At 42.5% G+C, this 27,011-nt stretch overlaps 1 protein-coding gene across 1 annotated transcript in view; it reads left to right on the plus strand.

Annotated features, from left to right (window-relative positions):
* Positions 1-12,252, plus strand: part of Gat (GABA transporter) — a 103,019-nt gene extending 90,767 nt beyond the window's left edge. The window contains exons 9-14 of the mRNA XM_071666852.1: positions 133-257; positions 1,090-1,202; positions 2,159-2,290; positions 7,350-7,553; positions 10,284-10,457; positions 10,815-12,252. Of these exons, the coding sequence (XP_071522953.1) occupies positions 133-257; positions 1,090-1,202; positions 2,159-2,290; positions 7,350-7,553; positions 10,284-10,457; positions 10,815-10,904 (838 nt within the window). The 3' untranslated portion in view covers positions 10,905-12,252. The remainder of the gene's footprint in view (positions 1-132; positions 258-1,089; positions 1,203-2,158; positions 2,291-7,349; positions 7,554-10,283; positions 10,458-10,814) is intronic.
* The last annotated feature ends 14,759 nt before the right edge of the window (positions 12,253-27,011 follow it).

Here is a 27,011-nt window from a genome sequence, read left to right on the forward strand (position 1 = left end):
CCCCCCCCCGCCCGCCCGCCCGCCAGCAGGAGGAGGCCTTCCTCCGCCTCCTCCTCCTCCTCCTCTTCCTCCGCCCTCCTCGTCCTCCGCCGTAACTAACACCATGTTGTGCTCCTCCTCCTCCTCCCTCAGGGACTCGCTCATCCTGTGCACCATCAACTCGTGTACCTCCTTCTTCGCGGGCTTCGTCATCTTCTCCGTCGTGGGTTTCATGGCTGAGCAGCAACAGAAGAAGGTGGCGGACGTGGCCGCCTCTGGTCAGTTGACCTCCCCGCCTCACCTGCTGAACGACCTCTCACCTCTGACCTCCCCCTGTTATCACTGTGACGTCCCCAGTCTCTCTCCTCCTCACCTGCTTAACGACCTCTGACCTCTCCCTGTTATCACTGTGACGTCCCCAGCCTCTCTCCTCACCTGTTTAACGACCTCTGACCTCTGACCTCTCCCTGTTATCACTGTGACGTCCCCACTCCCCCCTCCTCACCTGCTTGACCTTTGACCTCTGACCTCTCCCTGTTATCACTGTACCACCGTCACACTCCCCCTAGATTGCCTACATGACCTTCCTAACGCCTGAACCACCATCACAATCCACCTTCCCCAATTCAATTCTTGATTGTCCTAACAAATGTCATGTTTACCTGACTTCATAGCAGTGCCTCTGATCACTCAATCCATATCCCGTTTTCTAAGAATGGTGTTCAGTACACACACTGTTTGGGACGAGAATGTATGTGTAAGTTAATTTGTACGAGTCTTTGTTGTGGATAGAGTTAAGTAACTCTTACGTAAGTGGTTGTAAGTATTGTATGCGCAGCATTCAAACCTCAGATGACATATTGAGTTGTATCGCCATTCCAGTAACTTCACATTATTCCAAATGATATATTTTAGCAAAGTTTTCATCTGGAGTTGTGGACGAGATGATAAAACACGAACACTGTCGTCTTGATACAATAAATGATATGGATGTGTGTGTTGTGTGTGTGTGTGTGTGTGTGTGTGTGTGTGTGTGTGTTGTGTGTGTTGTGTGTGTGTGTGTGTGTGTGTGTAGCGAAGGTTAAGAGAGCTGTGTGTGTGTGTCCACAGGGCCTGGCCTGGCGTTCTTGGCTTACCCGTCCGCGGTGTTGCAGCTGCCAGTGTCGCCTCTCTGGTCTGCCTTCTTCTTCCTCATGTTCCTCATGCTTGGACTCGACTCTCAGGTGAGTGATGCGCTCCAGTACCTCCTCATAACTCACTCACTCACTCACTCACTCACTCAAGTTTCACATCAGCCCTCACGGTCGCCCTCATGCATTCGACACTCGGTTAAGACTAACACTTGAGTGGGTGGTGATACTTGAGCCTTATCCTCGAGTCTCATATTTCACACACACACACACACACACACACACACACACACACACACACACATACACACACATACACACACATGAGAACTTCTCACATTAAAGGAGCGGATATTTACCTGCTACTGGAAGTAGCGCAGGCTAGGGCTGCTGGAGCCTCTGGAAAAAGGCCCTGGGTAATTCCAGGACTCAGGGAAATTGGTCGTGGGGTAATCATAAATAGACAGGTAAACAAGCACAAGAAATTCAGTTCAACATTGTACATAGAGGAAGGGAAGGACATGTCGAGAGATAGAAAACTCATATTTTGAATGATAATATGCAGAGTTACAGCTTATCATACAAGGATACAGGCTCATCATACAAGGGTACAGGCTCATCATACAAGGGTACAGGCTCATCATACAAGGGTACAGGCTCATCATACAAGGGTACGGGCTCATCATACAAGGGTACAGGCTCATCATACAAGGATACAGGCTCATCATACAGTTACAGCTCATCATACAAGGATACAGGCACATCATACAAGAATACAGGCACTTCATACAAGGGTACAGGCTCATCATATAGTTACAGCTCATCATACAAGGATACAGGCACATCATACAGTTACAGCTCATCATACAGTTACAGCTCATCATACAGTTACAGCCTCATCATACAGAGGTACAGGCCATTCATATCTGAGTATTAACGTTTAAGTTCCCCCCCCTTGAAACACGCCTGCACATAATCTACGTTAACATACATTGGACTCAGATGATAAAACCCTCCAAGTAACGGCGGTGCCCTTTGTCTTCCTCCAGTTCTGCACCATCGAAGGTTTTATCACGGCCGTTTCTGACGAGTGGCCGAAGTACCTTCGCAAGTACAAAGAGACGTTCATTGCCATCGTATGCGTCCTCTCCTACCTGATCGGCTTGTCCTGCGTCACTGAGGTGGGTCTTGTGGATGACTGATCCCCACACACACACACTGGCCTGTTCTCCAGGTCTTCCGTAAATGGGTTGATCTTGTGTTATCTTCCTCTCACTTAGGTGTCAGTTCAGCTGGTGTTTTCCTCTGGCGTCTCGCTCTTTAAGTGTGGGTTAAGGCCACACCACCTCACATGGGCCTTTGTGGTCTGTGTATATTATGTAACTCTATGTAACTTTCTTTGGTCTGTGTGCATATATAACTCTATGTCACTTTCTTTGGTCTGTGTGCATATATAACTCTATGTCACTTTCTTTGGTCTGTGTGCATATGTAACTCTATGTCACTTTCTTTGGTCTGTGTGCATATGTAACTCTATGTCACTTTCTTTGGTCTGTGTGCATATATAACTCTATGTCACTTTCTTTGGTCTGTGTGCATATGTAACTCTATGTCACTTTCTTTGGTCTGTGTGCATATGTAACTTTATGTAACTTTCTTTGGTCTGTGTGCATATGTAACTTTATGTAACTTTCTTTGGTCTGTGTGCATATGTAACTCTATGTAACTTTCTTTTTTGTCCTTTACTCATCGGATAATATTTTCCCTTTTCTCCCCATCTTGATATTTCTGTTATTTTTTGTGTGTATAAATTTTCGTCTGGTATTAACCCTTTCTGCATAGCTTTTGACACATGCATTTCAGCTTGAAAGATTAATATATTTTTTTTGCCAATGTAGAGAAATGATAGAAGGGATGAGCCAGTCTTCAGGAGACAGAGGATCTTGAAGGATGGAAAAGCATATAAGGATTTTGCCGTGTGAGGATCGTGGACATCTGGTGAACAAGACGGTCACAAGGTTCCATGCCGGTCTGGAAAGCCATCAGCTTCTGGAAAATTCCTCCTCTTGAGGAGAAAAGACGGCAGAGGGTTCCATCGAAGACAGAAGTGCCATCAGCTTCTGGAAGGCCCTTCTGTCCAGAAAAGGCGGTGACAGGTGTTCCATGCCAGTCTGGAACACCAGCAGCTTCTGGAAAAAAGTAAAAATCCTCCTCTTCAGAAAGTAAGACGGTCGTAGGGTTCCAGCACAAGCCTGGAATATCACTGGCTAGAGGGACCTTCTGTCTAGAAAAGAAAAACGATTGAAGACTGTACGACATAACTCTTGCATCACCGTAAGGAATAAAGTCGAAGTAGCCTTTGGTATAACCATGCAAGATGTATGGCTCAAGAAGTGAGCTGCCAGGAAACTGAATCCCTTCAAATGATAGTAATTCCAGAGGCTCCCCACACCTGGTCCTGACTCTCCAATTGGAGATCCACGGTCATAGGATAACGTGAGGAAAGGAAGTGAGAGCTTCGAAGAGTTCTTTATTGTGGTCTGCGAATGAAGTGGAACATCCTTAGCACAAGGATGAAGTGGGACATCCTGCATGTAAGGATGAAGTGGGACATCCTTCACGTAAGGATGAAATGGGACATCCTCACCTCGAGGATGAAGTGGGACATCCTCATCCCGAGGATGAAGTAGGACATCCTCACCCCAAGGATGAAGTGGGACATCCTCACCACGAGCGTGAAGTGGGACGTCCTCACCACGAGGATGAAGTGGAATATCCTAAGCAAAAGATTGCAATGTGACGCACTCATTTTAAAGATGAAGTGGGTCATCCTCGACACAAGGATGAAAGAGTCATTCCAGAAACAAAGAGCCATTACAACATGTGAGGGGATGTTCACATTAACGTAAAGTAACCACTGAGGAATATTCCAAAATGAGATACAGTTAAGGTCAGGACTGGACAGTTACCTGAAGAAGGGTAGGCAGAAGAGGCTATCCAGCTTGGCCTACAGACTTCATCAGTGCACACTCACCAGATTTTCTTCTTAAGTAAAACGCAAGAAATTCCACACACCTAAAAGGGGAAGCTCTCATCCTACAGAATGCTCTTGAAGAGGTCCACGTCACCTCCCGGCTGCACGTCATCATGACGCGGGGCGTCATCAAATGGGGAGACTCCTGCTTCACTCCTGAAACTAGATGAACGAAGACCTTGGTAGCTTGCTGCTCAGGATCCAGGTCTGGCCAAGAGGAGATCTGACGCCGTATAGACATCACTGGTGTTGGAATACCTTTTCCAGGAGGTATTGAAGCCAGTTCTTCCTCATGGAAGAATGGTTGAAAACCAGAGAATTCTTGTTTAAGGTACAGAAGGAAGAGCTGACGAACCTATAACTTAATCTTTCTGCAGCCAGCCAAGTCGTCCAGCTGCTTCTGTCCTTGTTAAAGCGAGTCCACTTGAATAACCAGGTTGCGAAAAGATACCACAATGGTGTTTCTGGCGTTCGTTTGTAAACATAACTGAAAGTGTGTCTATTTAAGGGTTACGATGTTTCCCCTTAATGTGCCCTTAACGAGGGAGTACAGTCATTATGGGCTGTGGTGGCGCTGAGGGTCAATTATACGTGGATTTAAAAAGGGTTTTCCTCAAACGTTACAATATGTCTTCCGTACGACAAGTCATTGGTAGTGTGTAGGGCAGAACAGAGCAAACATAGTGGCCATGGCAGCGTAGGAGGATGTCTTGTGGGACCACATCTCACTGAGTGACAAAGTGGATGATAATATTGTTTTGTACGCGAGTCCACACTTCCCATTTTTTATATTTATGTAAAGAGATTAAATCTGTTTTGTAAACATGCTAGTGGGGCCAGACACTCGGTTAGTTACACGTAGGTAATTAGGGAAAGAAAAACTATATATATATATATATATATATATATATATATATATATATATATATATATATATATATATATATATATATATATATATACTGGATTTACTAGTCTGAATATAGAATACGAGTGGGTATGCATGACTTGTAACATAACCTGTATGATATCAGATTGGAGGTGGGGGGGTATGATCATAACCATTGCGTAGACTTTTTGAAGGAATTGGATCATGCGTCATAAAATAGGGGGAAACTGAGTAGCTTCAAGAAAATGGACCATACACTATGAAATTAGGGGTAATCATGCCTAGTGAAATAGGCAGATCTGAGTTACGTGAAGAATTTGGCTCATGCATCATAAATAGGGGTAAACTGAGTTACTGATTAGTTAGAAGTGATAAAGGAAAACGTGAAGTTTATATCTATATCTATCTATCTATCTATCTATCTATATATATATATATATATATATATATATATATATATATATATATATATATATATATATATATATATATTTATATGTGTGTTAACCATATACACATATCTAATATAATCCATTTACTACTGTACCTGAGAATCGAACCCGGCACTATGTGTGTGGCAGCCAGTTAGCCTAACCCTCAGGCCAAGATGAGATTAAAATTCATCAGTTGTGAAACCTCTGCTGATTCATGGATGATTCATGGCTCTCACTCAGGTGTCACGTACCCTCATAAGCTGGAGAGAATATATATATATATATATATATATATATATATATATATATATATATATATATATATATATATATATATATATATATATATATATTCACAATGTTAAGTAAGAAACTTGTTAAAAAAAGATGCGAATATGAGTGGTGGATGAATAGGATGCAAAGACTGAAGACATGTTTAATGTAGACTGTATACATGAATTTAAGAAGATGTAAGATGGTGGAGGATGTTCAAGAGATGGGGCACCACGAGTGTAGAACTCCCTCCCCGTACAGTACAAGAGGTGGGGGCCCCACGACTGTAGAACTCCCTCCCCGTACTGTAAAATTAGGTCATTACATCATCCTAAAGCATATTGACCCATGTAAGACTCATGGCCCAGATTAAATCCCACCATAGAAGCTGAAGATATTTCACGAATACACTTGCTCAACCACTTGATATGTTGCTCGAAGAAGGGTTAGAAGTGTGTTGAGAATGGCAGAGGTTAACCACACCTCTTTATAAGAAGGAATTTCAAGAGAAACTACTGGTGAACTGAAGACCAAGTTTCCCTGACGAACTTGGTCTATGTAGTATCGGGAAAAGATGATTAGAAAGCGAATCGATGACTTGTTGCATTTGAGAAGGTTCCTGAGTGAGACTCAACATGGAAATGTGGTCGTTTGTAACGAATCTCTCAGATTTCTACGAGAGAGTGAGCTCCATTTTATATGAAAGAGAAGGCTGGATGGATTGTCTATACCTGGACTGCCTGAAAGCATTTGACACTTTGCTGCCTCATAGGAGGCTGGTTAAGAAGTTGGATCTTCAGGAAGGAATATGTGAAAGAGTACTTCGATGGATGGAAGATTATCTTACCGGATGGAAGGAACAAGGGGAGCATATCGGGAAAGCCTTCTGGAAATGGGTTTAAGTCACCAGTGGTGTGCCTCAGAGATCTGTTCCGGAACCAATATTCTTCTCGTTATATGTAAACGAATCTCTGGAAAGGATTGGACTTCTACTTGAATATGTTTGCGGATGATGGCAAAGTCATGAGGGAGGTAAAAGTCATGGAGGACTGTATTATCCTGCAAGGAGACCCAGACAAACTCCAAAGTTGGTCTGATAAATGACTGATGAAATTCAACTCATGTAAATGTAAGGTAATGAGGATGGGAGACTAGTTTGTTGTTAGAGATGGTGGGGTTAGGAGGAGTTTGGTCAGCTGGTTGTGAAGGTTGAGGATAGTGGAAGGATGCAGTTGGTTTATGAGTAGTGAACTTGGGGGATATCTTCAGTGTGAGTGTTGACCCTTGCAAGATGCTGGACATGAGATCTTCACGTACGTAGGGTGTGTGTGTGTGTGTGTGTGTGTGTGTTGGTCAGCTGTTGTGAGTAGGTTGTGTTTCTGAGAAGATATGTCGATGTGGATTGTGTTGTGATTTCTGCTGTGTAGGTTCATTTCTATGGACTGTATATCGAGGCCGTTTCCCCCTGCTACTGATCGTAGCGCAGCCTAGGAGCCCCACCCTTCCCCATTGAAAGGTGGCCCCTGCAGTTAAACAATCAATTCATTATGTTATTCGTCGCCAGAAAGCCGCGGTCTCTGAATTGCTACTAACTTGACGTTCTTTTGCAGGGCGGCATGTACGTGTTCCAGGTACTGGACTCGTACGCAGCCTCTGGAATGTGCCTCATCTTCCTGATTATGTTCGAGTGCGTGGCCATCGGCTGGGGTTATGGGGCAAACAAGTGGTACGACAACGTGAAGGAGATGATCGGTTACTACCCGATCTTCTGGTGGAAGTTCTGCTGGATGTTCATCACCCCCGTCATCTGCTTCGTGAGTACCACCCACCCACCACTGCCACCACCTCCGCCTCCTCCGCTGCCACCGCTGCTCTCCCCCCGCGCCCTCCTCCTCCTCTGGGGCACGGAGGAGGGTGGAGGTTAACTGGTCCCAGTGGAGTTGAGGCTATTGATAAGTGTTGAAGAAATGGATTGGTGGATTTTCTTCTTCTTTCTTCTGATATTGTGTCATAAAAGGCGTGCTAGTGTTGACAGTGTGTGTGAGTGACGGTGATCCCCACTGTGGAAGGATAACCACTGGGTTGCTTAGTTCGTGTGAAAGAAATGAGCATAATGAAGATAGGTGATGTAGAGGTGTATTAATGTGTAATAGATGTGACGTGTATTAAGGTGAAGTAGATGTGAGGTGTATTAAGGTGAAGTAGATGTGAGGTGTGTTAAGGTGGATGTATTAAAGTGTAGTAGATGTGGCAGTGTATTAAGGTAAAGTAGATGTGAGGTGTATTAAGGTGTAGTAGATGTGACAGTGTATTAAGGTGAAGTAGATGTGAAGGTGTATTAAGGTAGTGTAGATGTGGCAGTGTATTATGGTGTAGTAGATATGACAGTGTAGTATTAAGGAATAGATAAATCAACAGGGGGAAAATTCCTGCACTGTAACAGAGAAGTTTACTTTGTATGTGAATATTGACCAGCAATGAGACATTTAGAACCTCTCTGGTGTGATAATAAGATCATGGAGGAGAGTGGGGTCATGAATGTAGTTACCATCTGTTTGATCTGTCAGAAAAAAAAAAGATAAGGATGTTCAGATGAAAAAAAAAATGCAAGAAATTTGACTCTTTTATAAGCATCTTTTTTTATTAGTGTGTTACGTACACAGGTGGAACTATTGAAGGAACTTTTGATAGTACCAGAGACAAGACAACTGGAGATAAGGATTAATATAAAGAGTAGAACAGTGTGGTTGATTAACATGGCAATAGATTGTAAGATTCGTATCTGACGAACTTTTTATGTCCTGTCTTTGTTTCAACCCAGGTGGTTTAGTGTCTTTAGTTAGATCGAGTCCAGAGCAACCCACCCCTTTAGTCATTTCAGGACCGACAATTGGTCTTCGTCAGCTACGTACACACACACACACCTTCACAGGAACCTGTACAGCCAGTGGTCTAATTTGATCCCAGACGTTCACGACAGATGACCACTTGAGATTGAGACTGTAATGTAACCTTTTTTTTAGGAAAACACGCTGGAAGCTGGTTATTTCCCCGCCTGTTTTCCCTCCAGTGGTGACGAGGTGGATATGACGACCATATTCCCCCTCGATATTCCAATGTCGTTTCAAAAGTGGTTGGTCCAGCTCAGTCATTTACAGCTATGTGGTGAACCGGGATTGAGAGAACCATTCATAAGAGCTTTGGTATTTTGGCCTGATTGTTGCGAGTGTTTGTGGTGCTCCAGTGGCTTCCAGAGAGCCCTTTATACCACCCCACCACCTGCAGGCCTTCCTTGGTGACCAGGGGCTCAAGGTGTTGCAGTCCTGTCCACTGCCTACGAGAGGTTGGATGAAGCACCACCACTTGTGTGGGTATGTTTTGTTCATCTACTGGGAGAGCAGACTTGCTTCCTATACCCAAGAAATATGCTTGGGGTTCTTCAAGACCAAGACATGAGGATGAATGTATGAGGGCTGGGGTTCTTGAAGGCCAAGACATGAGGATGAATGTATGAGGGCTAGGGTTCTTGAAGGCCAAGACATGAGGATGAATGTATGAGGGCTGGGGTTCTTGAAGGCCAAGACATGAGGATGAATGTATGAGGGCTGGGGTTCTTGAAGACCAAGACATGAGGATGAATGTATGAGGGCTGGGGTTCTTGAAGGCCAAGACATGAGGATGAATGTATGAGGGCTGGGGTTCTTGAAGGCCAAGACATGAGGGTGAATGTATGAGAGTGCCTTATAGTGTGTGTTGTGCACAGGACAATATATCCCCACGTTATGTGAGGTCCAAGTTGCTTTACATCAAATGATACAGTGGTGTTCACCAGTGTGCAGCGACACCCTCGTAACCCAGGTGGGATATAGGACTCACATGTCAGGAACCAGCGAGGCTGGTCACTCATGGTAGAGTCCTTGCTTTCGTTATGCATGTCTGGATTGCAACAAGGAACTTGGCAAACACAGTAGCAGTTTTCAAACCGAGTCAGAGTGGACATGAAGAGCAGGTTGTGTATATATGACTTAAAGTTTTAGGTTGTACAACCTTCCAGTGCTTCTGATGCGAGCAGGTCTGTTGAAAATAGCTCTTGTCGTCGGAGGCCAAGTTTAAGTCACGTTCATTGCCGCTTACGATAAGGAAAGTCTCTGACGAACGACCAAAGTTCCTTGAGGTTCTGCTGTGATACGGAGAGAATTGGATACGACAGGTTGGGCTGAGTGAGGGTCTGGGGTTCGCAGAATATTAAGCACCAGGTGAGGTAACTCTTGTGTGAGGTATTCGTCCCGCTGGAACGTTTGAGAAGTAACAACTTGATGATGCTTGTAGGTTGAGGCGCGTATCAACCTGCTGTATGTATAGTGTGGAGAAGATGTACCTGGGATACACATGTCTTCGCACACACAAAGTGCCTTGGTCTGTTGTAAGTTGACAGTGGCTGCAGTTAGATAAAGACAACTTTACCTCATTTTTGAAGAGGAGTTCCGTCTGACTGTGGTTATATCCTCAGCTTCAAGCTACCTACCGTTCTCCCTTCCTTGCAGAGTGTGTTCATGTTCAACGTGATCATGTGGTCACCCCCGAAGTACGTGGACTACGAATTCCCCGGTTGGACTCATTTCGTGGGATGGCTCATGGCATTATCCTCCATGACCTGCATCCCAGGTTATGCCATCTTCAAGTTCATCACCACACCTCACTCTGGAACCTGGAAGGAGGTAAGGACGGACGAGAATTTCTCCCAGAAGGTTCTTGAGGAACCTATCGGTCCCAGACTGTTGTAAGGGCAGACTCAATCCAACTGTATATTGTACCTGGTTTGGGTGAAAGTATAATATTAACGTTCCTGCTTCTGCTGTCACCGTCTTTGTCATTTAACTAAAGATCATTTTCTATGTGTTATTTAACTGATATTAAGATATTGTTTCAGCTCATGTCATTTCCCTATAGACAATCCTTTATCAGGCACTTTAATAAGACCATCCAGCATCCGTGTACGCCTAGAAATTGTATTTGTCTTAGCGTTAACGAACCAGATATCAAAATGTCTTTTCCCGTCTTCTTCTTCTCTACAGAGATTATTAGCCATCACGCGTCCAGAGGTTGATATCGAAGCACTGAAGAACAAGTTCAGAGGCCACTACGAGGAGGCCACAGCAGTGTAGAGAGTTCCCCCCCACCTCGCGTCTGCAGCATACCCAACACCCACCCACCTTCCCTTTCCTCCTCCTCCTCCTCCTCCTCCTCCTCTAGTGTTACATCACCCGGCAGGGACAAGCCCCCTGAGGTAGAGAGAACTACACCAGACAGGTGCTCCACGACCTGAAGGGGGAATGAGCGGCAGCCACAGGGCACGACGACCACAGTGCCCGGACAAGCTTAAAAGGGCGGGGCGCTGGGCGGGGCGCTGGGCGGGGCGGGGCGTCCCATCACCAGGGGTCATCAGTGCTGCATGACACCATCTACCCCGACCGTGAGGTTATGCCTCGTATCTACCCTTCCATGTGAAGAGCTCGGTGTCTGGTGTCCATGGGGGGAAAAAAGAAGAGATTGTAGATTTGTATTACGTGTTCAATATGATTAAAGATCTGTATTAAACCTGTTGATAAATGTTGAACCACAGACGTACCAATTGTAGACTTCTAGTACGTGTTCATTATTAAAACTGTATTGAATTGAATGTTGAACCACAGACGTACCAATTGTAGATTTCTAGTACGTGTTCATTATTAAAAATCTGTATTAAACTGAATGTTGAACCATAGAGGTATCAAGACGTGGCAAACGCTATGTATCTTTGTGATATGACTTGCGAATGAAGTCGTCAAAATTCACATCTGTATATACGTACAATATTTTGATCTTGTAAGGACAATGAACCGTAGCTCTAATGGTGGCTCCCAAATTGCCGTCAACACAGCAGAAACTTTGTATTGGACACAACCTAGGAATTGATGCTGTGTTATGCAGATGATGATGCCTGGTGGTGTGGTGTCCCCCTTCCCTGTTGTGCTATGATATAGCCCAGTCTATGATGATGTTTTGGGAAGCCCTGAGCTGTCACTTGTGGTTTAGCTGTGACAGAAGACAGACGCCTTCTGTCATGCCGTGTGTCAGACGGGACTTTGCCTCGTGTCCATATGGAGACAGGACAGAACCACACATGGAAATGAGATGGAGGTTGATGATGTATTTGTTGTTAAAGAAAAGAAAAGAGATAAGAGATATTTTTTGGCCCCTCGATGGCTTTTAGGGATTTTAGTAGACATTCTCTGTAAGATTTAGGGAAAGTAGAAGAGGCCAGCGAGTTCATATTGCTTTGCAGGAACTCTGGTTCTTGAAGTATATCAACAGGACATGCACAGAAATATTGTCAGCGATTTATTGACCTTTGAAAGATAAAGTTGTTTGTAACTAATTTTGTTGTAATTGTGTAAAATAATTTGCTGTGATCCTCACATATGTATATATAAATATATACATTTACTATGAAAACAAAACCAAAAAAAAAAATTGTAGACTTTGTTGCAAGATATATTTTTTTTTTGCAGCTGACAATTGAATTAGTAACGAGCAGTATTGATGTTTGTGAACCATATGCATATTATGCTTGTATGGTAACGTCTATCTTATTGATGTTTAATATTACCGGAATAATTTGTAGTTGCACTCGTAAGTGGCTCCTGGCCCCTCCAAGTTACTGATGAGTACTGATAAGAGACAGAATGTCAGCCTTGATAACATCTTCCTCACTGTTTTGTTTTTTATATAGATTCCTTTGCCCATTATAATGGGATTCAACCCTGAGTATTTTACTAAGCGCTTAAAACTTTGGGAGTTTGGAATGATTGGATTATCTGTTGTCTGAGGATGAACCTTTCGTGTTGTTTTTTCATCTTTTATCAGTACTGAGCAATGATAAGGAGCGTCTGAGGGGGCCCACCTCGAATGCAATGACTAGGTAAGATGAATTTGTGAAGGGCTTCCAAATTGTCTTCCATATTGTAGCATACTTCTTTTTTGCATATCAAAAAACGGTAGATAATCTAAGTAGAAGTGTGAGTGAGGAGCCTCTTATCATCTTGTTATAAAAAATACCTATCAAATCTTTGAACATAGCTAGTACCTTTTTTTTGGGACCAAGGTGTTTCATTGATGCCAGCAGGGTCTTCCAAAGACGATAGATCTTAAGTGACTTGGATAGTTTATTTTAGACTATTGAAAAAAAAAAAAGGGTCTCCGTGTATAGAGAGTCGTAAAATGCCATACAAGACAACTGTTGACCTTAGTGGAGTAGTGAACTATATGACTTTTATCATTATAGCATCGTCTTCCATGTTGTTGGTCTTGCCCTCACATAGAGCAGTAGAATGTATGCCAGCAATAACATCATCATGTGTTTTTGCACTGTATTCCTTGTATATACCCAACATGTCGACTTCGAAGCTCTCCTCAGCTTGGGACCTGGTCATATATATATATACATTTGTACTAACGATTCGATTGTATCCATTCTTCAATTCAAAAGTGTTAGGTTCTCTTCTTTTGGGTCATGCCAGGTCACGACCGCTTCTCTGGGTCATGCCAGGTCACGGCCGTTTCTCTGGGTCACGCCAGGTCACGATCGTTTCTCTGGAGTCACCCCAGGTCACGGTCGTTTCTCTGGGTCACGCCAGGTCACAACCGTTTCTCGGGGTCACGCCAGGTCACGGCCGTTTCTCTGGGGTCACGCCAGGTCACGGTCGTTTCTCTGGGTCACGCCAGGTCACAACCGTTTCTCTGGGTCACGCCAGGTCACGGCCGTTTCTCTGGGTCACGCCAGGTCACGGTTGTTTCTCTGGGTCACGCCAGGTCACGGCCGTTTCTCTGGGTCACGCCAGGTCACGATCGTTTCTCTGGGTCACGCCAGGTCACGGCCGTTTCTCTGGGGTCACGCCAGGTCACGGTCGTTTATCTGGGTCACGCCAGGTCACGACTGGGGAGGTTTCTGTCCTCTTGGTCAAACAGCTCTTTTTGATTTAGGTTTTAGCCAATGAGAAGCCGTCATTTATGAGCCTGGATCATAACTGCCAATAAGGTGATGGTTCTCTTGGAGCCTTGCGTGTCCCACCATTCAACCATCCCTCCAGCCAATCAGCGCACGAGTAGGAGTGAGACACGCCTTGCTCTGGCCCCTCCCCTTTTTTTCTCTCAGATGCCCTTTTCTGATTGGCTGAAATTGAGCAAAATTTTGTAAATTATATATTACTACCAAATGTAAAATAAGTAATGAATGTATGTATTGCCAGTAAGTTGAATTGTGTACATGTTATATACGTTAACATAATGTTTTGCACCGACTCGTTAAAAATTTGAAAAATGAGTAATCTATGATAAGAATTTAATGTTTAAGAATACCTTTTTTCTCCATTGTGAGTGCGTGGACTTTGTTGTCAAACTTCGATGTTAGGCTATGCATGTACAGGAATACCTTTTAAAATTCATGTCAAGATAGAAAGTTACTTCTTTTTTTTTTCAATTGTTGTGATGCACATATATTTCATCAACACACACACACACACACACACACACACACACACAGTACCAAAACATCATTGCCAGTACAAAGTTCAGTGTTCCACAAAACCACTTTTGAATATTTGTACCAGTAGGAAACCCTGTGTGAGGGAGGGGGGGTAAGAATTTTTAGGACACCATACAACCCATCAGACCTGCTCTCTGCTTGCTCTACATTGCTTGTTTGGTTTGCACGGCGAGCGAGCCATGGAGGGAGGAAGGTTGTAAGGCCTAGAGCACATCCACCTCTTGCCAGGAGTCAGAGAGCAGCTGGTTTACTATCATCATCCTCTTTGGGAAGTTTAGATATTTTTTATGATCGCCATAAAGTCACAGAATAGATTACCTCTCTTTGTAAGAAGCCTCAGAACATAACTCAAAGTCATCTAAGTCTAATTCTAAGGGTTATTGATTTGCTTCTAACATTCCCCTCTGTATAGATGAACCACTTCGGTCTAAGACATTGGGGGAACTTAACATTGATTAGTGTATGACGTGGCTTTTTCCTTTGTAAAACATACACGTGCTTATATATACAAACACACATGCTTGCCACAACACACATATATACGTGTAAGTGTGAAGATATGCGGAAATGCACATCTAATAGTCACCCTTGTACACAAGACATATATATGCACACAGGGTTGTGTATACTGATCATGTTTGTTGTGGTTTTCACATCTGTATTAACACAGTGATTTGTACACTTTAGGAATTATCTTGTTCATTCCTTTACTTTTTTGTGGCTTTACCGTATGTGGTTAAGTACATGAAGATGTAATACTTAATCTTTCAAATAAAAATACTAAAAAGCACTGATGGTTTATCTTTCATCCAAAAAAAAAAAATAAAAGCAGTATGGTCATATGTTCTGAGGTCGGAAGATCCTGTGATGAACAAGATTAGTTTTACAATCCATCTGATTTCTTCTGTTTTACCACGTAGTAATGGCGAGTACGGCAGCCATTTCCTCTGTAAAGAGGGAGTGAGGCCATGTACACATTTAGCAAAGGTTTATTTACCACAGTGTTAACCACCTACTGCAATAAGGTTTAATTACCGTAGACTCTATGGTCAAAGTTACCAGAGTCAGCGTAGAACATCAACTTGCCATTCGAAGGACAGAGAATTAAATGATTACAAAACTGTATGTACATTACACTGGAGGAAGAAAGATTATAGATCATAGGCATTGAATAATATTAATCTCGACATTACAAGGTTCACTACACAGCTAAAGCTTTGGAAGATAATTGAAAGCGGTCGCAGGATCTGTCAGTGTGCTTAAAACCACTTGAAAATCTTGCCCATAACATATTCATAAATGAGAAATACTCTTGATTAGGTGGTTATATAGAGTATATCTATGATCATTAAGGCCGCCAGAGTCAAAGTAATAATCACTGGTCGAAAACATATTGAATAAATTCAGATGATAAAAAACGCAAAAGAAAAAAATCATAAATTAAGTTAAAAAATTTACATAATATTACATTTCAAGAAATATTTATATAGTTATGCTAAATAAAGTCTTTTTAATACATCTGTTATACAAAATGTACTATATTTTCAGTGATAGAATAGTGAGTAAAGAACTTAAAAGTAATTAATACAAAGTTTTTCTTTAGTTAACAACTTGGCCACCAGAGTGAACGAACGTAAACAAACTGTGTGTGTGTGTGTGTGTGTGGGACAGAAAATCTGCATTTATCTTCGACTTATTTTTTTATATTCATCTGAAGGCCATCTGGTTTACAGGTAAGTGAATATGTAAACCATAAAACATAGAAGTTAATGGTTTATTTAAGGGTAAGCATGACTCCTCAGATGGCGGCGCCGCAGAGATCACTTTTCTGTCATTTGAAGGATACTGATGTGTGAGACATTCTCATTTGCATATATGAAGACCTCGGCTTCTGGCTTTTATAGGTAGTAAACTCACTGGCGATGATTCTCCAGGATAAAACACATCTAATTCAGATTTTAGTGTGATGGCGTCCACACAAAGCATTGTGCAAACTAATGTAATTACTATTTTTAAACAGACTTACCTGCTTACAGTTTTGTTTATTAATTAAAATCCAGACATATTTATCAGTATTAACACTGAAAGCCATCTAATTAGAAAGCATTGAGACACAAACCACACTTTACACACATTTCGCAAATGTGTAAAAAACTGTAAATTCTCGAGTCTTAATATCTTCAAAGGAGAATATCTGAATATCAAAAGAAAATATCTGAATATCATATCCTCCTCGCCACCACCACCATTGCTCTGGAGCTGTTCTAATCCTGGCATGAACGAGGTCGCCAGCCATGAATGGGGTTCAGGTCGAGTCTGAACTACCTTCAACCACATCGAGGTCGATCGACCTGGTGGTGGTGGGGGTCACCACCAGGTCAGCGCTGGGGTCAGGTGGTGTACCCACCCTTTGGCGTCTGATGACAAGCCAGTTATTGCCATTTTAGGCGGAGTTTGTGGGTCGAGGATCAGGTCATTCTTCATTGTTAGTGGCTAGGCTGTTACTGTAGCTGGGCGATTAGGGTATCCTAACTGGCTTGTTTTTTTGTAGCTGGGCAGTTAGGGTATTCTGACTGGCTTGTTTTTGTAGCTGGGCAATTAGGGGTCATCACGACTGGGCAATATAGCAGACCATTAGGGGTTTTCAGGTGAGGGGCTGAGGATCGTATTTCTATAGCAGGGGCACCGAACAGCCTCTCACACACTACCTGTTAAACTGTCCTGTGGTTACTATTTAAAGGCCTAGAGGAGGGAGTGAGTGAGGTAGTTAAGACTCAGCTTGAATGTGTTATTCATCGTGCTGAATAAGCCCAGGATTTGGATCATGAATCACGGTAGATTCGTTTTAACAAAAAACCAGCACACGTCTGGGGTCCACATCACCCAACATGGCTGACGCATCCACCACCACCACAGCTCCACGTCATGACCCACCACACCTACACTATGCTGTGGTGGCTCATCCAACTGATGACTTGATGAATAAAGTTATCAAAGTTTTTTTTTATAGAACAAATTTGTTTTTGGTAAATTAAAGTATAGTTAAAGCAATTGATGGCATTCAGTTAAAGTTGATACTAGACTCTAATTCTGATATTGTTTATATGTAATTTTACTTAGTAAATATGACTCGTCTATAATGTATATTGCGATATAAAATGTCATTTTGATTTCTCTAAAGGATTTTGTAATTTGTGTCTTGAAAGTTGAGGTGTAATGCTGTGCTGTGGTGGGTGGATGTGCTGCAGCATTGCATACGTGTTCCCTTAGATGTATTGTTTGTATGTAAATGAATATTCTGCATTTAAACTTTGTCATGGCCCATCGCCGTCACCAGACGTCAGAGCATATCGTTATCCCGACGCAGAGGAGCGGAAATCCTGCTGGTGCTGCTGGCCTGGCCATAAGAAGAGCGGACCCCGCTAATGCCGGAAACCATAGCAATATAAAACAATGCTGTTAGCGGGCCCGAAGCCTTCTCATTCCGGGCCCGTAATGTGACGAAATGACGCCCTTTTTTTTTTTTTTTTTATCTCATTTACGATTGCAAGTTAATTCTTCTTTTTTAATAACGTCAGGACAGAATCTGGTAAGTCAGTCACAACCCACTACATTTTTAGGTTTGAATCACGAAGAAAATATAGTCACAGGATATCCTGTACAGAGCAGCGACATGACGAGGTGCTGCTGCATCTAGTTTCGCTAGACTTTCCACCAACGATGAATACTTGCTCTATACTGAAATCATTTTGTGTGTTTTTCCCTTCGATGGTCAGTATTTTAGTGATCTGTTCATATCATGCGAAGTGTTCCTGGATGCCACAGGTAAACGATTGATGATAATTATGATTTGCTTTCATACTTGATCGCCGTTTCCTACGTTAGCGAATTAGCGCGAGTAGCAGGCGAACAAAGGTTTCATTCGCTGATATCCACTCCACCACCAGGTCCCACAGACCTTTCCATGGTTAGCCGCGGACGCTTTACATGCCCTGATTCAGTCCATTGACAACGCGTCCACTCCTATATATTACATCGTTCCAGTTCACTCTATCCCGTGCACGCCTTTCACTCTCCTACATATTCAGGCCCCAGTCACTCAAAATCTATTTCACTCCATTTCCTCATTTCCAGTTTGGTCTCCCCTGTTTCCTTGTTCCCTACTCTTTGTCAGCCTTTCCTTATGCATTTTCTATAGATATCCAACCATTGCAGCACATCCTCTTAAGCTCTGTCAACCACATTCTCTTTGTTACCACGCCTCTCTCGTACGCTTTTATCAGTTATTTGATCAAACCACCTCACACCACATATTGTCTTCAAACACTTCACTTCCAACACTTTCACCCTCCACACAACCCTATATATAGTTCATGCCTAGCATCCATACAACATTGTTAGGAATACTTTTCCTTCAAACGTACCCATTTTCGTACTCCAAGATAACGTTCTTTCCAGACATTCTTCAGCGCTCCCAGAACCTTCGCCCCCTCTTCCACACTGACTTACTTCCACTTCCATGAATCCATTCGCTTCCATGTCCACTTACAGGTATCCGAAACTCATCACTTCCTCCACATTTTCTCCATGCAAACTCACACGCCAACTAACTTGTTACTCTATCATGCTAAACGTAATAGCCTTATTCACATTCACTCTTAACTTTCTCCTTTCACACATTCTTCCAAACTCAGTAACCAACTTCTGCAGTTTCTCGCTCGATTTTACCGTCAATACTGTCATCAGCAAACAACAACTGACTTCTCAAGGCCTCTCATCCCTTACAGACTGCACGTTCGCCCCTTTCTACAAATTTCTTGCATTTACATCCCTTACCATCCCATCCACAAACAAATTAAACAGCCATGGGGACATCACGCATCCCTGCCGCAGACCAACATTCACTTTGAAACCAATCACTGTCCTCGCTCCCTGTACACACGCGTTACACCTTTGATTTCTGACACACATCCTTTAATGCATACACCTGATCCGCACATTACCACTTCTGAAACCACACTGCTCCTCCCCAATCTGATACTCCTGTACATGTCTTCACCCTCTGAATTACCACCCTCGCACACATCTTACGGGGAATACTCAACAAACTTATGCCTCTGTAGTTTGAACACTCACCTTTGTCTCCTTTGCTAGTATCTCCTCTCTTCTCATCTTGGTTACATCCACACATTCAGACACCCAAATCTGAGTCTTCGAGGAGGATGAGCACTCCTCGCCTGGCCCCAGTTTCCTCTTTTAGAAATTAGAATTCAAACATTGGGGAGAGGGTTCCAACCACCTCACTCTCGCCCCCTTTCGTCTTCTACGACATGCAGAGAAGTCGGAGGTAAAATTCTTTCTGTTCTACTCCAGGGATAATAATGATAATAATAATAATGATAATGATAATCTTCCCTTCATATTTGTTTACAGTTTCTAGTGTTTGCGAGGCAACGCCAGGAACAGGCGAAGGAAGGCCACATCCGCTCACACGCATTACTTTAGCTCCCTATCCACATCCAGGCCCCGCAGGCCTTTCCATGGTTTACCCCGGATGCTACACATGCCCTGGTTCAGTCCACTGACAGCACGTTGAACCTGGTATAATAATCATAATAAAAATGACAAGAACCTCCTCATGCAAGTACCCATTCATCAGCAGCAGCACAAAAATGCACATAATCGATAAAAAAAAAAAAAAAATCCTTAAGTTGGACGTTAAAAAGTAAGAATGTGAAGAGACATTTTATATGTAGGCAAATCCAAGGTTGGAGCTTGAAGCGGAGAAGAATGTATAAACAAACAATTTTGATGGGGGGGAAAAAAAGTAATGGCAAAATTAGGATTTTGATTGTTGGAGGTGTGTGATAGGTTAGGCAGCTGACGGGAGGCCAGCAAATGGTGTTAGTGTCTCCCCAGCGGCAGATAATAATACGCTACGCTTACACTATTGTATTGTGGTGCTTCCCTAAGCAACCGAGGCCAACATTTATATATGTTTTAGTAATTATTCGTACATGAAATGATATCTGTTTGGTAATATTTCACTTTTACATCGTCAACTTCTTCTTGTTATGTCTTTCTCTGTTTTGACCTGATTCTATCACTTCGTTCAAACTATATAAATGAATTCTGTTCCCATGTGATAAAAATATTCCCAATTGATAACTTGTGTTGGAACATGAGCCAGCTGACACATCCAAACATTGACAGTGTGACAGGATACGTGTTAAAAGGAAGGATGTGTGTCTTGTTTTTCTAAGAAGACCGAGACGTGTAAAACTCATTTACATATGTATATATATACATATGTATCTGTGATCGTGTCACTTATGGTTCCTTTTCACATACTGTGAGCCCAAGCAGCACTGTCCTCGGCAATATGTCTTGCTTGCTTTTTGCAGATAACACCGGGCTAGCGGGGGAGGGTGATCTTCGGCAGTCATTTTCTTCTCAAATGGTGACAAAATGAGGCTTGAGTTTTCTTCACGTCATTTCCTATTGCACCCACGGCCTCTGTGCTGACCCAGGGCATAGTGTACTCCTACCAGTGTCTACCAGGACTAGGTTAAAGAGACTGGTGCTTCGTGACCCCGAGGATTTCAGACCGGGAGAATCTTGTGTGTATTATTTACATGCATTAGGTTTAACCAAGTGGAGCCATTATAGACATGATAATCTAGTGCTGTAACATAGTGTGGGGGGAGAGGGGACTACAGATGATGTACAACGGTGTGGGGGAAACTTAAAGTGGTGTCCTATCATGTGGAAGACCTAAAGTGTAACATTGTGTGTTACATGACGTTGTAACACGATGTGGGGAAATGTAACTTTATACCGTACTGCTGCGAAAAACTATGGTGTAACGTTGTGGAGAACAACAGACGCTTGTGTTGTGATGTGGAAGAACTATAGAACAGTTATATACCGTGTACAAGAATCTGTGGAGAGTGTAACATGGTGGTGTGGAGGGGGGGGAACTGAAGGCGTTGCGAAATGGGATGAGTCAAAGATAGGCAGACGTCAGAGCGTGGACTTGAAGTTCGAGAATTACCGTTACCACATAGTGCGTGGGAAGCGAGGATGACATGGTACAGTAAGAGTGAACTGAAGAAGCTACACTATGAAAAAAAAAATGCTTGCAGTCAGACTATAGTGGGAAGGAAGTGTAGCCAAAAAGATATGGTGGAAAGGAAGTGTAGCCAAAAATAAAGTGGAAAGGAAGTGTAGCCTAGTATTACTGACAGACAACCTGTGGTCATAACAACTTGGGGGGATGTACAGAACATATAGTTTTTCGTATTATGTGTATGTATATGTATTAAGGGAAGTTCAGCACTAGTGCGTCTCCATCTTGGCCTTTCATAATTTATATTGCAATCTTTTAATTGATCCTCATGATCCATCTCTTGTTCGACCCCACTGAATCACACGTAACTAACTTAATAAGTTTAAAGCTTTCAAAAACACTACCTTTCCATTTCTCTTTCCTATAATAACCCCAATACAGCTTCTCCCTTGATGGCTGTAATGTTCCCCCTACAGTCAACACAGTAAACATATTTGGTATTATCATATCTAATGCATAGTAAGTCTGACTCTGAGAAGCGGGAAATCCTTTTCAGACTCGGAATATTAATATTCGTCTGCTCCAGTTACACAAATGGCTGAGTTTACCCTTTCAGTAAACTACTACCATCACGTGTGTAAGCTTCTACATAACCGTGCTGAACCTGGTTCCACCAATCAGCTCTCACAATGTGACCTAACCTCATAACTTCACTCAGTTGACCAATTCCGTGATGCTGATTTCCTTTTCCTTTCAATAGGTAAAACTTCAGTTTGCGTCCTGGAGAACTGGCTGCTTGTGTGACCCCGTAGTAACCTGCAAGCCACAGCGTCGTATGACTCCTCCTCCTTCAGTAGCCATTGCCAACATTCAAGGTAGGTAGGTCGCTGTGACATCAGTATTTTCTAAGCATCAGCAGAGGCTGTTAAGTGTATCCTTTGTCTCCTCTTTACGTCTCTACTTATTTATCGTCTTTCAGTGTCTCACTGAAACCTTGGCTTTTTTTTTAAAAAGGGACTTTTGTCTGTTGTTAACTGGAGCCATCAACATGGTAGACGTGTAGTCACTGTATCTTGAGTCATGTCCTCACGAGTCTCGATTGTTTCCTCACCGTCCTGGCTCTGGTCCAGTGTCCTGCTGGGCCCCATTACATGTTCCCTTCCTTCCTCTTCCAGGAAAGACTGGTAGATGTTGACGCCATGTCTGTTAAACCCTCAGAGCGCCAGCCATGGCCTCTCGTCCCTCATACCCTCATACCTTGGTCATGTCTCTTGACCTGTTCCTGTATACGATTCTGTTTTTCAGGCTGATCTAAATTTAAGCGTAATGAATATTGTAACTATTCGTCCGTGTATTTAATAGAAATTCTCATTATTCAGTAAGTAATATTTTTTCTGTAAGTGCTTTGCGTTTGGGGAAGTCGAATTTCATCAACTTAAATATCCGATCCATTCTGAAGTTAGTCTCATTGTAAGTTGTCAGAATTTTGAATTTCTTTGTTTCTCTCAAAATATGATTTTGTGTTATCACTTGGGTCCCTCCCTCTGATGAGTCACTGATATGAATCATACAAGACCACTTTTCATCAATCATTTCTTATCACAGGGTTTGATATCATTATCATTATCATCATTATTAATATCATGATTTTTATTGTTATTAGTATCTCGATTTATGCTTTGTTAGCCATTTCCTGCGTCAGCGAGGGAGCGCTGGGAATAGACAAAGAAAAGGTCTCATTCCTTTCCATGCACAGCCTACCTAGTCCAGTGTCCACACACGTTGGAATTTACGTATTTTCAAATAAATTGATAATAGTTAACTAGGGATATAAACGTGAAATTTATGATTATAAAACCATGCTGCAGCTCGCAACAGCGGTGCCACTGCCAAAAATATAGGAGTCTGTTAGTCCAATATGAATTATATAATGACAGTGGAAGTATTGGAGAAATTTTGGACAATAATATTGATGTCTAGAGACTAATTATTTTTTCTTGAAGCCAATGTGTAATAATGTTACGTAAATCGTTTTTAAGCATTAAGGTATTTAAAGTAAGATTAATCGTACTATTTTATATTAATAGTATTATGTTTTAGACCTTTTTTATTGTAAAAACGATGAATATCTACGGTTTTTGCGCCCTGCAAATTCCACAAAATCAATCAGCAGTTGTGACGTAGTTATCTGTCGCCTCCTACGCAATTGCTCACAAAGCCTGAAAGATCTCCCTTATCACTTACACTCTAACTGTTTTACAATCATCAACCGGACATTTATTTAAGAGGTACTGGAGGCTGACGCCAATATGCAAATAATGTATCAAAAGCACATCAATGGATCGAGTCTTTTCCTAGCGTGGTGTTCAAACGACGTCGCCAGCCTTTTACGTCATTGCCCTAATGGTTGTCATGGCTATCGTGCATGAGGCCGGCAGCCGATCAATATTTCTGATCAGCCTGGTATCAGTTATAAACCTAGGGAGAGCATCGGGAGGGGGCGTCCCAGCAGCAGCGGCGCCATGATGATGACATAGAATGTTTGGAAAGGAGGAGGAGGTGGTAATGTTACCCTCAGATCTCGCCACATTCTTTATCTTAGTCCAACAGAAGCAACCTGCAGAGATTGAGAAACAATAAATGATATAAAAGACTTATAATAAATGATCTAAAAGATTTAGAATAAAGTCGGTGATGTGAGAATAATTAATATTAAATATTTAAAATAATGTCGGTGGTGGGTTTACATTTTCGTTTGAAAAGTCTATAGTAAAATTTATAACTAACTCTGTGCATTAGTCAGTAATTCCCCGTTCACGTCCCATATTTACTGTTTTATATTTGAATCTTTTGAGGGCAAGAGGAGACTAATCATTTTCAGGGATTCCAGCACTTAAGAGCAATCATGTAAATGAATGATAGTTTTAAAACTCGACAATTAACGCCATACGCCAGATGCAAATTAAACCCAAGTGTATTTAAACAAATCAGTATTTCCCTTCCATGTATTTTTTCCCCCTTTCATTAAGATAATCAAAAAGGAACCAATGGGAACCAGCTTCATGTCCCCATCCTGGGTTATAGATCGCCCATAAGACCAGACCAGATGAGCCATACGACCCGTGCTCACGTATGATACATACCTTAAGAGTCGCTGAGTTAGAATTTCTAGGTAAACTGAATATTTGGAATAATGACTGATAAGTAGATTGATAAATGATGATTCAGTACGTAAATATATATTTTGTTTTTAAAGGATATTTATTGTTTCATCCATAATTCAGGCTCCATAGGATTGCTTTCATCTGGCTGCGGATACATTAGAATATTTTCCATAGTTTCCTCTTCCATAGCAGTCGCCAGTGTTCTCATGTATTCACTGTATCTTTGGATGTGTGTCATCGGTGGCACAGGTTCGATTCCCGGGCGCACAATGATAATATTGTCTAGACTGTCTTACATGTGTATATGTCCTGATGTGTGAATATTACCGAGATCCCAACGAGTCTATTTGCGGCGTCTTCGGGATCACAGTGTGGGCGGCCTGTCGCACCCTACTGGCCTATAGTATGTGGTCAGGGATCCTAGACGGAAAAGGCTACGTTTTAATCCTGGACCTTCTCGCTCCAGATGAGGCTATTATTTCCCTGCTTCTGAGTGACGCGCAGCCTCAAGGGTGTAGGGGCTCCATATAAGGGGTCCTGAGCTTGTATAAGGAAAGCAATCGGAGGCATTATTGTGCGAGTGGGCAGGGTGGAGGGTTAGTGGTTCCAAGTGAAGGTGGGTCTGCGGCGGGGGGTGGGTGATGTCACCATGGCTGTTTGATTTGTTTATAGATGGAGAGGAGAGGGAAGTGAATGCAAGGGCTTTGGAGTTAGGTGCAGATATGCAGTCTGCTGGGGTGGCCTGGAGATGAGTCATTTGCTGATAACATAACGCTGTGGGTAGATTCGAGTGAGAATGTGTGAAAGGAAATAAGTTGAGAGAATAATATGAATAAAAGCAAGGTTATTAAGTTTAGCAGTAAAAAGAGAGAAGTCATTTGAAGTGTGAGTTTGAATGGAGAAAATTTGGAGGAAGTGGGGCAAAGTTTTCGATACATGGCAGCGAATGATGGAACCATGGAAGTTGAAGTGAACCATAGGGGTGGGTAAAGGGACGAAATTCTTGGGTGCATTGTGCAATGTGTGAAAAGACATGTCACAGGTTTTATGGGCAAAGATGGATATATTTAATAGTATGATAGTCCCGTTAATGCTATGTGGATGTGAGGCGAAGGGCTTAGACGAAAATATAAAGAATAGGATTAATATGTTGGCAAGGAAATGTTTGAGAACAATATGTGGTGTAAGGAGGATTGATCGAACAAGAAATGACTGGGTGACAGGTGAGGTGGTGAGAAGAGTATGTAAGAGAGCAGACGAGGGTGTGCCGAAATGGTTTGGACATAGGGAGAAGATGAGTGAGGAGAGGTTGACAATAGAGATATGGAAGGAACGAGGAAAAGGGGTAAACCAAGGAATAGGTGGGAGGATAGAGTGGTAGTTGCCTTGAAGGCCCAGCGCTTGAACATGCAGGAGGGTGCGAGGCGAGCAAGGCATAGAACGAGTTGGAGCAATGTGGCTGACTGGGGACGACGTGTTGTCAGTGGGCTTAACCTGGGCATGTGATGCGGTCGGGGGAAACCGTGGAAAAATCTGTGGGGCTTGATTGTGGATGGGGACGTTGGCTTCGATACATTATACTCGATGTGCCCTTTTCGCCTCGTCTTCTGACACATAAATCCTTTTAGTAAAACTCTCTTCGCTCATCCTCTCCATACGGTCGAACCTCACAATTAGACCTCTTTCTTACAATGTCATTCCTCATACGATCAACGGCGACTGGGACATTATTAGCGCAGAGCATGTTGGGAAATTGTGGCTTTATGAAGACTACTACTACTGCTACTATTACTACTACTATTACAACTGCTGCTGCTGCTGGGCCTAATTGATAGTATATGGTGAAATAAATGAGGGACGATACACGACCTAGGCGTTGCGAGAAAATTCAAATCCTAAAACATTCGTAAAGCTCTCTCTGGTTCGGTGAGCACATTTTGTTAATGCACCAGAAATTACCCCATTAGGCCGAAACTGTTGATCTATAAAGAACAATTAGTATGCTGTAAACAGGCCATGCTTGTAGACAAAACTAATTAGTGATAATTAACATGCATTGGCATAGGCATGGGTGGATTTTTTCTGTAATGCAACTTGTTCTTTCATGTTTCTGTATAATCATTTTGCCGACTTCCTTCCCGCTGTACAAAAAAAGACAATATAAAGACGTAATGTTCTTAAATCTTGAAAGAATGAGATGCATTATTTATCCACGGAAAACCAGTTATGCAGTGAAAGAAATCACATGAGATATGATTCGTGTCCACATGGGAACGCGGCGACAGTAACTGTAGTAAAATGGCCATCACTTGAGTTCTGCATCTAAAATGAACCCTGAGTTCAGTCACAGCTGTCTGTGTCCATTGACATTCATTACGAAAATGAAAAAAAAAAAATGTGCGACAAAATTGCTATAGCGTGATATGTCTCGAGGACGAAGTAGTTTGGTATATCT

Source organism: Panulirus ornatus, chromosome 11 (assembly GCF_036320965.1).
Source record: "Panulirus ornatus isolate Po-2019 chromosome 11, ASM3632096v1, whole genome shotgun sequence".
In the NCBI taxonomy this organism is placed as follows: Eukaryota; Metazoa; Arthropoda; class Malacostraca; order Decapoda; family Palinuridae; genus Panulirus; species Panulirus ornatus.